This window comes from Melanaphis sacchari, unplaced genomic scaffold (genome assembly GCF_002803265.2).
Source record: "Melanaphis sacchari strain LSU unplaced genomic scaffold, SCAv2.0 Contig24_pilon_pilon, whole genome shotgun sequence".
NCBI classification, from domain to species: domain Eukaryota; kingdom Metazoa; phylum Arthropoda; class Insecta; order Hemiptera; family Aphididae; genus Melanaphis; species Melanaphis sacchari.
The window spans coordinates 143,843-160,727 of record NW_020271125.1 but is presented as its reverse complement, the minus strand read 5'-3'; the positions used below and the strand labels follow the sequence as shown (position 1 = coordinate 160,727).

The 16,885-nt window shown below is 35.1% G+C and overlaps 1 protein-coding gene across 1 annotated transcript in view; it reads right to left on the bottom strand.

The window, feature by feature from the left end:
- LOC112594969 (transcriptional coactivator YAP1) overlaps positions 1-16,864 on the bottom strand; it is a 40,684-nt gene extending 23,820 nt beyond the window's left edge. The window contains exon 1 of the mRNA XM_025340018.1: positions 15,700-16,864. Coding sequence (XP_025195803.1) covers positions 15,700-16,256 — 557 coding nt within the window. The 5' untranslated portion in view covers positions 16,257-16,864. The remainder of the gene's footprint in view (positions 1-15,699) is intronic.
- Positions 16,865-16,885: the final 21 nt, after the last annotated feature.

The following is a 16,885-nucleotide window of genomic DNA, read 5'->3' as shown; positions in this document are numbered from 1 at the left end:
GGGGGGGGGGGCGAATCTCGGAAAACACCCGCAGGAGAAAAAAACCCCCTGCGGACCCCGGCCACAGGGTTTACTGCGGTTGACGATAACGCACGGTGGGTATTATCGCGACGTCGGTCTCGAAATCGATTGATTCGTGCAGCCCGCGACGAGTTTTACGCGTTATACACGCGTCTCGATATTACCATTACGGCATTACGGGTATCGTGTCCGCGATCGGTTTGATTTCACGCCCTCGCGGTTTGCAGAACACGACGGGGCGCGGATATCCGCGGTCGTCGACTCTGTGCTTTACTCAAAACCTCTCGAAACCGCCATCGTTTTGTCGTCGACTTTATTTTCCGATTACCGGCCGCAATACACTGTGTACCTATGTGTACTGATGTGTACGTACGTACACGGTACACGTACGCGGAAAAGAAAGCTGTTCTGCAGCGCCGGACACGGCGTATTATTTAATACGCGGTCCCCGGGTGGTGGGCGAGGAGGGTATACGACGATAATATTATAATTGCACATTATACCAGCCACAGTTCGTGTATTCGTACCCAGTGCACAATAATATACGCGTTATATGCGTTATCGTTGAAACGGCACCGTATATTATAACATAATACATAATATAATAATAAATAATAACATTATTGTGTTGTTATTATTATTATTTGTTATAAATCATGGTATACGACCGGTGCGGGATCCGTCGTCGTATAATACCGCGGTGGTGGTGGAGGTGGATGGCGTCCGGTTCAAAGGGCTCCTCCCCGGCACCGGTCCGGTGTCTACCTGTACGGCGGCGGCGGCGGCGTTTTCCGAGAATTTGGGTTCCGCCGCCGTCATCATCATCATCATCATCACCACCGTCATCGTAATCATCATCACATCACATCGTAATCATCACGGGTTTGTTCACGGGTGGCAACGGCGGCGGATGGCCTTGATGGATCACCACCAGAGTCACCAACCTCCTCTCGGTCGGCCGCGTGTATATATGTATGTGTACACACACACACACACACACGTACGTACGTATATAATATAATATTATATTATATTATACGTGTGTGTGTGTGTGTGTGTGAACCTGTTCAGGTGGATCTCCCCCACTCAGCCGACGGGCCCGCCGCGACGTTGCCGGCTGATGGCTAACGCGGCAACAAGTGGTTTAAACGTATAGTGTGTACGCACGGACCGTGCGACGTTGCCGTGTCCGTCCATAACGCGAGCTTCGCACAAAACGACACACTACTATTATTGTAAACGCTGCAGCGCCGCAATGCTCTGTACCGGCGGCGGGACGGACGGCCGCGCTCTGGTCATCCGGTACGACAACGGCGGCGACGTCATGTCAACAACCGACCGGCGGCCGATCTTTTTTCACCGCTCGTCTGCGGCCGCGATTTGTTGTTCCCTCGGATCCACCGGTGCTCCCGTTTTCGTCCCCACCGTCGCAACAGGTATAATCATCATTGTTATCAAAAATACGAAATCGAGGGCCCGTCACCGCCAGCTATTTAAAGTATTCGAGTAGGTGCGCACAATATGAAATGCCCGTCGGCTGGTGCATTCGGCGGGGGCGCACTCTTCGGCGACCCTCTGGGCGGGCTTTTGGCGGACGCGGAATACGATGTTTGTTCGCCTTACGGACTCGATAATAACATAATATTATGATACGATATAACGACACGTGCTATTATTATTTACAAACTCCGTGCAATTCGTGTAAAATGCATTAAGTAGGTACATAACCCACACGGGCTACACGAAACGATGGTGTGTTATTATTTTAATGATTTTAGGATTCAAACGGACCGCAAACATTTAAATATATTACAAACGGCTCCGGGCAGAATACGATTAAAAAAAAAATATTATATATGCAGTGTGATTAGATGTAGGGTCATTAAGCAAGCACACTCATTCCCTACTTTTTTCCTTTGATAATGAATTTATTCAAATTTTTGTAATTCTTAAAAACCCTAGAGAACATATTTTAAAACTCACGTGTCTTGTAGTGATATAAACTTCTATTTTTCAAATGAAAAATCCCACTTTTCTACAATAGGTTATTTAGTAGTCAGATAATCTCGACATTTTGACGTAATTACTTGTAAATTAAAATTCTAACGAGTAATTTCCTTATAAATGGTTTCACAAAAATTGGATTTAGAATTCATTATATTCTGATGATTTTTACAAATTATGAATGTTGATAGAGTGATTGATAAAATTTCCAAATTGTCATACTTAAACTTCACCTATATTATCCTTAATACAAACATTTAAATAATACTCAAAAACTACTCAATTGAATTTTGATTTCGATACATCAAAATGTTTAGAAAGATACTTCTGAATAATGTCTATTAAAAAAGTGGGGGTTCTTATTTGAAAATATAGATTTGTATGTCTACAGGAACACCCTTTAGGTAGTTAATAAATTTCAAGAATTTTAATTTAAATTCTTTAAGTTAATTTAAAATTTCAAAAAATCAGATTTTAATGGATTGTATGATGGGAGAAAAATAGAAAATGAGCATGTGTGGTGAATAACTTTGTAAATTAAAGATATATCTTGGGTGTCAATAAATTCAATCACCCTGTATTATAGGTACTATATAGTAAGTGATATTTAAACCAATTGGATTGCAATGCATTTTTCTTTTTGTGCTACTAAATGTAAATTGTTTTAAGTTTTGTCTACTCTTAGTGTTTATTTACAATTAATGTTCGTTTATTTTAATAACATTATATATCAGTTTTCACGAGAGTGTTATATTGCTATATAATAATGTTTTAATAATTATATTACCACAGATAATCATTTTTTCTTAGATGTTTAAAACGTACAAATTATATAATAATATAGAATACAAACATAAACTATAGAAAATTGTGTCAATCAACAACTCATATTATAGTCATATGATATATTTATACGAGTATACGAGTATAATAAGACATTTACTCGTTATTATTTTAATTTTTATATCATATTATATAAATTCTCCGCTCGTGAAGAGCCAATAAGCAAAAGACGAATAACATTAATAATAATCCATTCATTTTATCTATTTTAGTATAGAATAAACACGAATCAATAAAAATATTCTCGGGACCATGGTAAAAAATTTAACATTGACTACGTAATTTGTCAAGACAGCAATCTCATATCATATATTAAGCTATAAAATGAAAACTGATATAGAAGGCTAATGAATGCCCAAATGTGAAGCCAATTATTATAAACAAAAAAATAATGACATATAATAATAGGCGCGTTTTAATATTCATAAATAGAATTATAAAAATCAATCAAATAATTGATATGACATTAAATTTATAAGTTAATCAAAATATAATGAATTTTTAATTGTTCTTTAGTTATAAAACTGCATATAAAAACAACTAAAACTAGTGTGATACTTAATAGAACTTAAGATATTCAGGTTTGATGTTAAAAGATTTAGTTCAGTCATAATATGCGACATAACAGCATCTAGAATAAAGTCGATTTTAATGAATATAATTCAATTAAAATATTAGTAATTTTTCAATAAAAGTACCTACCAACAGACAACAGTTTTGTATTTTTAAATTGTACAAATGTTATTATCAGTAGAAAAAAAAAATGATTATATTTTCAGTATAATATGTTATAAAGACGAGTTTACCACAGTTATTTGAAGTACTCAAGCACTTACTATATAGAATTTCACCATATTCCATGTCATATGTTATAAGAAAAATAATATAATTGAAATATGATGCATATTTTACTTTGTAATGTTGTATAAGCAAATTATATTTCACAATATTTGTTTTGATCGCATATATACCTACATGATAATATTAAAATGAAAATAAAATATTAATTTATGAAAAATGATTTAAATAAAAAATTGAAATAGGTACATGATGGATTTAATTTTTTATGTATTAATATGTATGTGGTGTAAGTTACTATCTACTGTCATGGTAGAGTAAAACAAATTTTCTATGATTTTATTAGTTCACAATTTTACATATTATGAATTAAATATGTAGAATTTGACAGTCGCTCATTAAAATTATTATTACTTTTAGTGTCGAATTTAGACACAAAATGTACCTACTATATTATGTATTTATGATTTGTATATGATTATAGATTAAGTATTTTAATTCATAAGAAAATTAACATTTTAAGGATGTGGTTTCGCTTTAAACAAATAACTTATTGAGTAATCCTATTATATTATAAACAAATTCTAAAATTAAACAATTCTTTGATTACTTTTAATTATTTTTTTTTTTTTTTTGTTAACTATTGCTAGGATTATTCAAAGAAATGCAATATCAATATTCACCTAGTGAGTCACAAGGGTCGCCAATAATATATAACATATCAAGTATTAGTTATTAGTTATTACAAAGGTCTCATTATCAAAGTCCAAATAATAATATATCATTGTTTCATTGTTAGATACCTAAACAATGTTGATGAATAAACAACGTATTTTACGAGATTTTACATTAATATGTTAAATATATTCAACTGCAGCAATTTAATTGTCACATTTTACCAATAAAATTATATTTCACATTATAATATATAATAATTTGTGCTGAAGTTCAAAAACATTTGTATTTAAAAGATATTGTAATTAATATTTGGTAATAAAAGTTTATAACTTTAAGATTAAATGTGTTATTTGTTTTTAACTTTATATTATAGATAAACTGATGAAGAAAATAAGTGGGCCATTCATTCATAAAAATATATTTATGTTATAGGTTAAAAAACATATACTGCAGATATGTGTGCGTGTATTATGTAAATTCGAAATACAATAAAATTATTATTTTTTTATACGCATAATAAAAACGTATCATTTATAATATATTTATTATAATATGTACTGAAACTAATAATATATGATGTATGGTTCATATGTACTGAAACTAATAATATATGATGTATGGTTCATGACACATTATGATCGCGTATACCACACATGTACAACATATTATTCAATTACGACGAGGTTCCGTCGTGTGTTTCCTTCATTCTTCTCCTCCTACTTATATTGTCACAAATGATTTAGGCGATTTTTTCTCATCTCGATTTTGCAGTATAGGCTTAGTGACACATCCGGTCTGCGTCAAATTACTTCGTGGAAATCATCGTACAAATACAATAAAATGACACAAATGGCACATTGGCATGTCATAATGATAATAATAATAATATATAATATAATATAAGATATAATTATAATCGCACGAGCACCATTAACCATAATATACAATACATAATAATAATAATAATATATAAGCATAAACTGTAATACAACGTGTGGGTCAGAGATAACATGATATTATTATTGGCTGTGTTCGTTTGTAGTTTGTACGTTTAGCCTCTTGTAATGTACAGACGGCAGTTTTATTCTCTTTCTTTTCTGACTAGTTCATTCCTGTCGGTTGTGTAACACCCATAACCTATGCGTAGTTTTTTTTGCGACGTAGTTACACACAGAACGGCTATTTTTCACGATAGACTCTGCGGGCAGCCTACAATTTCTCCAGCGCTATAGTTGGTAATATAAACATATACTATGATATACTATAGGCATTAGATGGCGATCGACTTTTTCAAGGATTTAAAAAATAAGAAAATAATGATTAATTTCAACCCTTTTCGGGTCAAGTACAATCCATATAATAGTGAAAGTACTATATTACGTTAAGGAAATATATATTATTATAGCTATATATATTTATATATATATATATTGTACCACGTTTACGTATGTATCGTGGTGTTCGAAATTATGTAAATTTAAATACTGTATTATCAATCGAAACGATTATTGATAATATTATTATATAATGTGTTATCAAAAAATACTGAACATAAGACAGTGCAACACAATACAAATATAGGTACATTCTGCAATAATAGCAACACCAATGAAAAGTATTAAACAACGGATTTATAATAAAACACAACTATGGAATTATTACTTGTATACAATTTTCAAATGAAGTTCAATAAAAAATATATTTATGTTTTAGTGCAATTAATATAATTCAAGATTCTTTCTCTCTCTCTCTCTCTCAAAAAAAAAAAAAAAACTAGTACTAGTACTATAAAACTTAGGTACCTAGTACTTGTATATAACCCACTCGCGCATTTATTGAAGGTTGCCTATAACTGAATGTACTAAAAAATTATGAAACTTAAAAACGGTTTATTTTTCTTGTGATCAATAAACCAACTCGAATAATAATAATAATAATGATACATAGGTACACATAATATACAAAATATGAATATTATATAGGTATTTGGTAGACAATTTCTTCGACAAATTTTAATTTTTTAATTCGTAATATATCAAAAAACTACAATAGCTAATGTATTTCGTTTAACCATACATTCTCTATTTCTCTCCGCTAAATGCGTGATAGCTTTATCATCAAAATATACGATAAAACACCTATAAAGCAGCCTAAATTACATCCGTAGCCGTGCACGTGCGAAAATTATAGTTATTACGTAATTGAGTCTTAAAATTAATATGACGATGAAATGTTTTCCTTTTTGACCTTCGATTGTATTGTGACAAATGTAATTAAAGTAGTTATAATATGCAACGCAAAAGTAACAAGGTGTTAAAACATTTTGAATATACCCATTATCAGAAAATCGTAAATCAAATTATTGTTCCAATCAATTTCAGAATACTGCAACAATGAACAACTAAATTATATTTTAAATTATAATATGTTGCGAATGATGTACCCAATTCCTAAATAGTATCGAACTAGTAACCAGTGAGTAGTCTCATTTAGATACACAAAACGAAAAGTGCATACACATCGTGATTTGTGATTTGGTTTGTATCGTGATTTTGTCTTCGCGTGTAGGTAATTGAAATCTACAATATAAATGGTTATAATGTTGAAAAAGTTAAAAATGTTTTATTTAAAATATTATACTCTATGGACGAAGGAAACGTGTGCGTATTAAAATACATATTGGTTTTATGTTTAATAGGCACAATTATTTAATTTAAATAATAATGATAATAATAATCAATATTGTTTCATGTTTATCAAACTGCTGACGAGAAATTCTAATATTCTAAATAAGGTGACACGCACAATACGCATCGTCCGGAAAAAAATAAAAATGATTGTTTTTGTCAAAGAAGGGTGCACAGCAATAATAATGTGATGCAACATAGTGTTATTAATGAAATCGGATATTGTAAAAAAATAATAATACATAAATAAACCCACGCCGAAACGAGAGCTAATTGGTTCCCAGTGGTTTTCTCAAAATAAATCCAATTGACACGGGATGACCTATAACAATTACACATACACGCGCGCGTGCGCTCACACACACACAGAGTAGGACTTATCTCCGTACATACGAAGTGACTCACATAATATGCTCTCTCCAGTGTTTTCCGATCTTATAAATTGACATTAATAAATTAAGATTTATCACACGCTGCTCCGTTAGATAAAAAAAAAAAAAAAAAAAATTAATAATAATATATAAATAAAAGGAAGGCTTCCTTCCATTGACCGCTACCACATTTGTGCGAGCGTGTATAGTATCGTATTATGTGAGCACATGTATGTGTGTATATATATTGTGGTGCGCGTATGTGTGACCGTTTATTAGTAGAAAGACCAGATTTCGTGTATAGCGGGCGCCTGGTCTCCCATTGACGAGTGTTTATAGGACCGGTTAGTGGTTCCCAAAAAAAAAAAAAAAAAAAAATTAAAAAAATTAATCGATTAAAATAAAACGCAGACACCTAGCCTGCTATTTTATGTACAATATAATATTATAATTCATAAGATTATGTTTTTTAATAACATACACGAAATCCTTTAAATGGTCTGTGTTCACGCTGCCGCAGTAGCGGTTTTTTTCTCATAGAGCTTTATTACGTAGGTACACGAATATAATATTATAACATTATTGTATCCAATCTGCGGTGTGATAAGTAACAGCAAACGGATAACGTGGAAAATCTCGACGCGGCCATGACCTTGATCGGGTTCACACTGATTTTCACCATTTCCTTTCTCCCGATCGTTTTCCCCATTTCCACCGGAGCAGACGACATTATGCAACCCGATCCGATGCGCTTCGTTTTCTCTCTCACTCGCTCTCCTTTTCCCTTCCACAACAATGCTTTTTCTCGTCTATTGTAATTATCCCGTTGTCGTTTGCCATAAACTTTTGCGGAAAATTATTACACATATTATATTTACACACATTTATAACGAATAGACATCTAATATCTACACCGTTACGCTATATTTATTCATACATTTTCGGACTCCAAAAAATTGAATATTATGACACCGCGGAAATCTAGAGAAAAATTGTTATTTTCTGAAATTTAAATTATAAATAAATGAAAATACGTTTTTTCACGAACATTTTAACATCTATATTACATCGCATAACCAGTTGTTGCATGTTTTGCGTTCCAAAATAACTTAAGACACAATGCGCGCATACAGATCTTAGTATACTCGCGTATTATAAGTGATACATAGGTAGACACTAGACTTTCCGAAGTGTCTGGGATAACAATCGTGATTCTCGTAATATAAAAAAGTTTACGCGACTATTTTTTCATGCGCTATCTGCATGTACTATTGAGTATAATGTTACAAAATTGTTCTCATACATTTGCCCTAGCAACGTCGGTATTTAGATGCGATGGAAATTTCGCAGCATATTGAAATCCAAATTCAAAGTAGAAGATGATAATCTCTTATGAAGCGAATATTTTCAAAATTATTGTGAACATTTAAAGATATTTAACAAAGAATATGGTACGTCTTTATTATTAACTGCAGTTTGATATACCAATAAATATTTAATTAGAGTAGACAATTTTACGGTTTTTTAATATTATCAATAAATATATTATATCCATTAAATTAGCATTGGGCAATACATAATCTTTGCCCTCTGGTTTCAAATTATACAAGAGTTAATATAATTATTAAAATCTAATTTTATCTTTAAATAGTGTGTATACGCCGCCATCGTAATATTATAATATATACAGAGTGTAGACGAGACGTAATTATTTTTGGTTATTTTTTTTCGTGGGGTGCTGGAAATGTATAGGTTAGGATACGCTGCAGCTACGATGATTACCGTTTAAATAATTACAAAAATAAACCCTTCCGAACCCATCGCTCGCATGCACATACCATATTATATACTACGTTGGACCACAGTGGCGTGGACGAGGATATAGGTATGAATAATAATATTATAATAGCGGCAGCAGCATGCCTACACATTTATCTTATACTGTAGCACCCGGAGATTAACATTGCGGAGACCCGCTGCAGTCGGTTTTGGGCCTTACAACAAGAGCGCCCACCGACCAGACTCCTGCAGAACGTCGTTTTACAAAACATATACGTAAAATAATAATTATTATCATTACTACGACTATATTATTATTATTGCGTTATATATGTATATATATGCCGAAAAAAAATTCTACTCCTCTCCGTTTTCGTCGGATCGAGGAAATGTCGTAATTCGCATACGATATATACGCACACACGGGATTGGATTCGTTTTCGTCTACTACGTTACAATGTGCAGTACACATCACATTGTACACATTACGCGCGGACGCTGGAATTGTTGCCAAAGTTTCCACACGCGCACTTACGTTCGCAAGCACGCACCGCCGCGCGCTGTATATATTAAACGTATAAATAATTTTAACGGACGCACTCGCGCATAATATGTACACGCGACTATTTTTAAAAACACCCAAACGCCAATGTATAATCATCACACACGCATTATATGTATAGGCGATACATAAATATCATAGAATACTGCGCCGAGTTCGGATATCACGGTTTTAATACGTATACACAATATACGAGTAATAGCCGAGCGAGTCCAAATATCATGATCATAATAATTAATTATAATAAAAATAATATCTATAAGGTACTACAAGTCTTGGTTAAAAACACAAGCCGTAATAGAAACCGCGAAAATCTTATACCTGCAGTTGTGGTCTGCCCGGTAGGTATGTGCGTATTTTGTACACACTATAAGGTACTTACAGAGTAATTTATCGAGCACGTTCACCCCCATTTTATCATTTAATAATGAATGGATTCGAATTCAGAGTTTTGGAATGTTATTATAACCATATTTTAGGAGTGTCCTGTGACGATACAAACTTCAATTAGATTCCTCCTTTATTTTTTTTTTTTTTTGCTGGGAATTATTTGAGGGGTAGATTTTTTGAAAACTCCGACATGATGTCTGATTCAAAATTCGAACGAATAATTTCTCAGTTATTAAAATGTTTATTCAATTTAGTGTAATCTTTAAAAATGGTCTTCCAAAAATATAAAACAGATGTAATGTTTCTAGTATATTTATTATACTTGGATAATTTTTCAAATAATTATAAATACTGATAGATTAATATTAACAACAGAAATTGTTCAAGTTGCCATCATAGTTCCTATATAGCCTCATTGCGTCTTCCATACTCATCATCATAGACCTATTGGCTATTATCTTTTGTGCACAATGTTAAACAACTCAAAAACCTATTGTTCGAATTTTCACTTTGATACTTCAAAATTTTCAGAAAAATGATCCATTAAATAATTTGCAATCGAGAAAAGAGGAAGGTTTATTTGAATGATAAAAGTTTTTGTCTCCTCGAGAAGTACAAAAAATCTTAAAAGTTTGAAAACATCGTCTTAAAGAATACCATTTAAAAATTCTAAAAGTCAAATTATGAATAACTGCAACGCATATAATACGTAAGTATAAAAAGGGGATGAGCGTGCTTGGCGAATCACCCTGTACAGTGTACAGTTTAGCGAATATCATTAATATTATTTAACGGTTTTTTTTCCTCGTCATCTCTAGTCGACCGCGGTCTCGCGAGATGGCCGAGGAGCGTTGTTTGCTGGCGTTTTATTCCAAAACTCGCACGCGCACGCGCACGCTCACGCATCACACTCCCGGTAGTATATTATATTATATTATATACGTCACGTCATACATATGTCATGTATATATCGTATAATATCGGCGGCATATTTATACACGCGTGTATGATGTGCCCGTGTGTGAGTGTTTTTTAAGGCGAGGCGGATAAAAAGTCGGCATATATGCGGTTTGCCAAGCCGCCTCGGGGTGCGTGCGCGTGCGAGTGCGAGTACGAGTGTGTCTTCTAGCCGTGGCCTCGATCACACCCCGCTCCGGCGGCTTGCATGGGTCTCTGCGCTTTCTTTTCTTCTACGATATAAGATATAATTATAATAATATATAATAATATCGCGCATGGACACGCGAACACTTTTTTTCTTTACATATACGTTATGGAGGTAGGTACACATACGAGTGCTGCAGGTACTGCAAAATATACGACATAAAGGTATAATACTCGTGCAATGTATTGTGCGTACGAGCGAGCACGCGTTTAATATATATTATGATACGCATATACATACAAGCTTCCTCGTCGTAACCTCGCGCGATTCGCAATATGGGAATTTGGGCATTTGGCGCTATGATTTCGAGGAGACAAAAACTGTTGTTGGATCATCACGAAATGGCGTGATTTGACATTTCAAAGTACAAAAACCGGTACCTCGAAACCCTTGGGAAATAGTAGGTTGAAATGTAAGAACAATGCGCACATTAAACGATTACGATATACGCATATTACAGACCAGCCTATATAGCTAGATTTATCTCTTTGTTTTTCTAAGATCATAAAGTATACAGAAACTATGGATTGAAATTGTGCATAATTAAATGTCAATATTTTGACAGCTCTACAACGTTTATAATATAACAACTATAGACGCCATTAATAATATATATATATTTATAAACGGATTAATAATGGTTTTAACGTTTGACCCGCAATTTTACACGCCGCCTTATTATTAAACGCATAATTTCGAGTTTATCGATTGCAAACAAATTGTTTAATTTTCTATGCGTAAAAAAACCACAACAGAATATTGAGTTATTTATCTTATTACTTAATAACCGTAAAAAGATGATGATACAGAAATGGTTTATATACATTATCTAAAATTGACCAGTGATGAAATTCGTACAAGAATAATTAGCTCGTAACTATAAGAAATGTGTATACATATTATATTATTATGTATATATATATACACGTTATAAACGTTTTTTTTTAAATTAGACATTAAAATATATCAAAGAAGTAGGATAATGTATATTAATAAAATTATATATATATATATATATATATTACATACGATATATTGTATTATTATTATGTTTTTAGCTATTTGTTGAATTTGAGCGTGGGTGGTATGTAAATATATTATATATGTATAATTGTGTACAGCAAAAAGAAAAACACAAAATAACAGCGATTTAATTCTTAATGTTTAATACACGAGGAGATATTATACGAATGACGATTACGTCTATACAGTATAACGTTTACACAATTCGAGTACAAACACGATTTTCAACGCCCACGCCGAGACTATCAATATATGATGACGAACGATATATGCCATAAGTAAGATTTTGTACATTTAAATTTGATTAGTAAATAGTAGGTACACTCATTCTGTGGTCTTGTCCGTACAGTACGACGGTGACTATATAGACGACCGCCGTTTAGGAGTACAATAATTTACTATTATAAACTTAAAAAATGCAAACGAATAATATAAACATTTGTCTTTATAACTCACTATTTGCAAATGACGTGGGTAGGAACAATCTTGGGGATAATAATAATTATTAATTGGGCATTGGTTACTTCAGTACACCTATTTGTGAACGTGCTTTTGTTTCGTAAAGTATTTAAACACATATCAGCCAGGAGGCGTTTTAATTGTGCGAAAAAACGTGTCGAGTTAAATTAAAAATTATCAACCTGAGCTAGTCACGTTGATAAAAATATGATAGAATTCAAGACATATACACTATGAAATATGATTGAGAATTTTGTGTGGGTAATTTTGATTAACAACGAATTTTAAATTAATAGCTTTTGACTTTCAGCGTATGTTACAGTAAGTATAGGTAAGTACTCGCAGGCCACGGATTTTAGACACATTCGCATATGCGAAAAGTAACGGGAAAACTGACCATGACTATAAAATATTACGATGCTATTGTGATGAAGCTGTTCTTATATTCTTAACCGCAGAACAAAATAATAATATTTACTGTACATTTTTATACATCAATTGCGGAAATTTTAAATTCATTTTGAGTTTTAGAATCTATCGAGTATATAACAATAGCCACATTTTAATAAACGTGTTTAGATAACATAAAGTAATATACCTATATTAAAATATTCATAACATAAACCATTAGTGATACTGATCGATAGATAGAGCAAGTTTTTTTTTTTTTTTTTTTTGAAACAAAAGTTTAAAGTTTACAAGAACGAGTAATTGTTGCCGGGTAATTAAGCAGCACACATTTATCTGTATGTAAAGTACCAAATACGCATACTATTGATATCAGTATATTATAAATCATAATCGCATGGTTATCTGCGGTGATCGACAATTGTTCAAGTTCAAAAATAATTACTAATCAAATCAATTATTACCTATTGGCTATTGGTATAAAATATTATTTATTCGTTTACCTTGGCACCACACAGTACTGTATAAGTGTATAATTTAATAAACATAGTTTACAACGTAGTAGTTCTTGTTTGATTATTTTTCTATGCATTATTTTATGTATAATTGTACGTATAACAACTACAAGAATAAGTATATGTTTAATATTTTACGCAATACCAAACTAAAATTGGGTCTTGAATTTTTGAAATAAAATTAAAATAATCAGATCAAACCGGTAGTAAAGAAACATAGTTTGAACTTGGTACGGTGATAGCGACAGATTTAATAGATTTAAGAAAACCAATGTCAATAACCGCGCCGTACATGAGCATACGAATATCTATATTTATCGATATTGGTAATTCATAGAATCATTGAACGAGTCGAAATACTTTTTAAATTAATTTAAGTCGTATATATAATTACGATTAAACTTTAAATACACAGATAAACATTATCAAGTTTTCTGTTTTATATTATTAACAATAATAATTATTATTTATTTTACAGCTGATAGTTCAACGATAACACACTACAAAGTATTAGACTGTTGACACATACAGTCGTATGTTGTGTTTCGCTAAGATATGAAAAATACTACGAAGTAGTGAAAAATTTGTGTACGATCAACGATTTTTTTTTATATGTTATACACATTTACGACTATGTTATTGAAATAGGAGTTGAAATATTTTTTAAAGGATACGAGTTCCGACGTGCTACACTGCAGGTATACCATCCATTTTAATACACCTACATACCAATGTGGCTACTACGTTATAATTATATTACTGTTGGTCTAAATTATTAAAACAACACATAACTCGACACGTATGGCGGTCCGTCCAAAATTTCGTTTCAAGTTAAAACCTGTATTGAAATCTACACCATCATCCCCAATGATTTGGTTGGTTTGAAATGTAAATATATAACTAAGTGATGCGCGATTTGCACGCCGCTTTATCGGGGTTTTATCCGAACCGGGTCTGCGTACCAGCAGTATACGTTGGCGACAACGTATACATAATATTGGTAACTCCCTACTGCCGTAGTAACACGCATATTATACTTATACAAACGCAATACTACATTAACGGATTCTGAAGTACGAATCGTTAGCAGCGTATCCTTCCTACTACGATTTGACTGGACAGCAATATCGCAAAAACGAGTCTCTCATTCGCACGTTCATATATACCTCTACTTATTATAGTGTATTGCGCACGAGTGATTGTCGGCTGATACTACAGCGATACGCAACGTCGGACCAGTTTACGTCATGCACATAAATAACATGATTATGGAGGCAATTCGAGTGAGGAGGAGTTCGGGCGTACTTAGCACCCCGAGTCCTGCAGAGATCGGCACACTCGTGATTGATTGGTTTTTAACAGCGCAAACAAAGCCAACATCATAAATACACAAGGTGCGTGACAGTCGAATCGTGGCTAGTAGGTGGGTGGGTGGGGGGTGCAGACGGTTTACTTTTCGCGTGCAGTATCGTCTCGAGAATAACAGCTGAAGAAAAAAAACGGTCTTAAACGCGTCTCCGGTCTTGACATTGCAGTGAAATCTCACCCTCGCACGACGGCACCGATGACGACGATACTATAAACACCTACATAAATAATACACACACACACACACATACACACATAATATATCGTGCGCGGTATTAACGCGCAAAAGAAAAGGGTTCGGCCGTGGGTCGCGGCGACGACGCTATAGTCTGGCGCGCCCGCGTTTAAATATAGACCGGCGGCGTCGCGCGTCTGGACACCGCGGTCGCCAAAATAACCGCGTCTCGGCGGCGCGGGGAAACGCTTTATACCGCGGGGGACGTCGGAGGTACAGCGCACGGGCGGCGCAAATGGGGAGGGGGAGTGGCGCAGGGCGCGCGCGATGGTGCGAGAGAAGTCGCGACGAGTGCGGCGTCCGTCATCGGTGCTGCGCGGTCAGGCGGGGAGGCGCGCGGTATAGGATGGCGCGAGAGAAAGACCGGAAACGGTGGGCCGCCGTCGTACTCACTTCAAATAGTAAATCTGTCCTTCGGGAGTCCGAGCCTGTTCCCATCCCTGCGGCAGCGGTCCCAGCTCGTCGATGGCGCTGGACACGTCGTAGCTGCGCTGCTTGGAGTGCTGCTGCTGCTGCTGCTGCTGCTTGGCCGCGCTCACGGCGTACGTCTGCTGCAACGAGGCGGGCGAGCTGTGCGCGCGCGAGTGCAACGGGACCGGGCCGCCGCCGGTACACGACTGTGCCGATGCGGTCGCGATGCCGAACGTCGAGTCTCCCGAGTTTTCGCGACTGTGCGATATGGACGGCGACTTGGAGCCGGTGGACGGCGGGTTGAAGAACGACTTGGGCAGTTGGCGCATGCGATACGGCAACTGGAGCGGCTTCTTGCCGTCCGGCTTCAGCACCGTGTCGAACAGCGCCTGCAGGTCCGTCTCCGAGTTCTGGTCCACCCGGACCACCAGGTTGCTGTTGGCGGCGGGCGGCGGGCTGTTCGGTCCGGTCGGTTCCATTTTGATGCTGACCTGTTGATGCTGTTCCTGTTGCTGCTGCTGCTGCTGTAAACCGGACATGTTGACGTCTTCAATGTCTTTGGTCGTGTTTGGTCGATCAGCTGAAGCCGCCGCTGGTGCACATCAAGGTGTAATGGTGTTTTCGACGCACAGGTATGATATACCGGCGACGGAGGAATATTATGCGATGTGTCACACTATTATAATATTACAACTGACGGCAGCGACAATAACGATACAATATCACAATACAATGATATAATACTAATAATGATGATAATAATAATAATAATAATAATAATAACAACAACAACAACAAAAACAACAAACAAAACAAAAACGCCTTCTCTTCTTCCTCTGCAGGGCGCTCTGCACGTCCGTTTTCCACCAGCAACAGTCACCGTACGATAAAATCAAGTACTATTACCATTAATCGTTATTATCGTATTTTCCCGTCGACTGGTCGGTCGCCGTTTCGGACGAATATACCCGCCTATTTCGTGTTCTCGTCGCAAGTAGGTACACGATTCGACGATGAGTTTTTATTGTATTATTATGTTATGTGCTCGACGACGTCACAGATACAACGCACATTCACCGAACGGGCTCGGACGGACCGAACACAAACGCGTTCACTCCAAAACTGTCTGACGAGTGGCAACTGGCTGGCGCAACTAGTATCAGCGCGA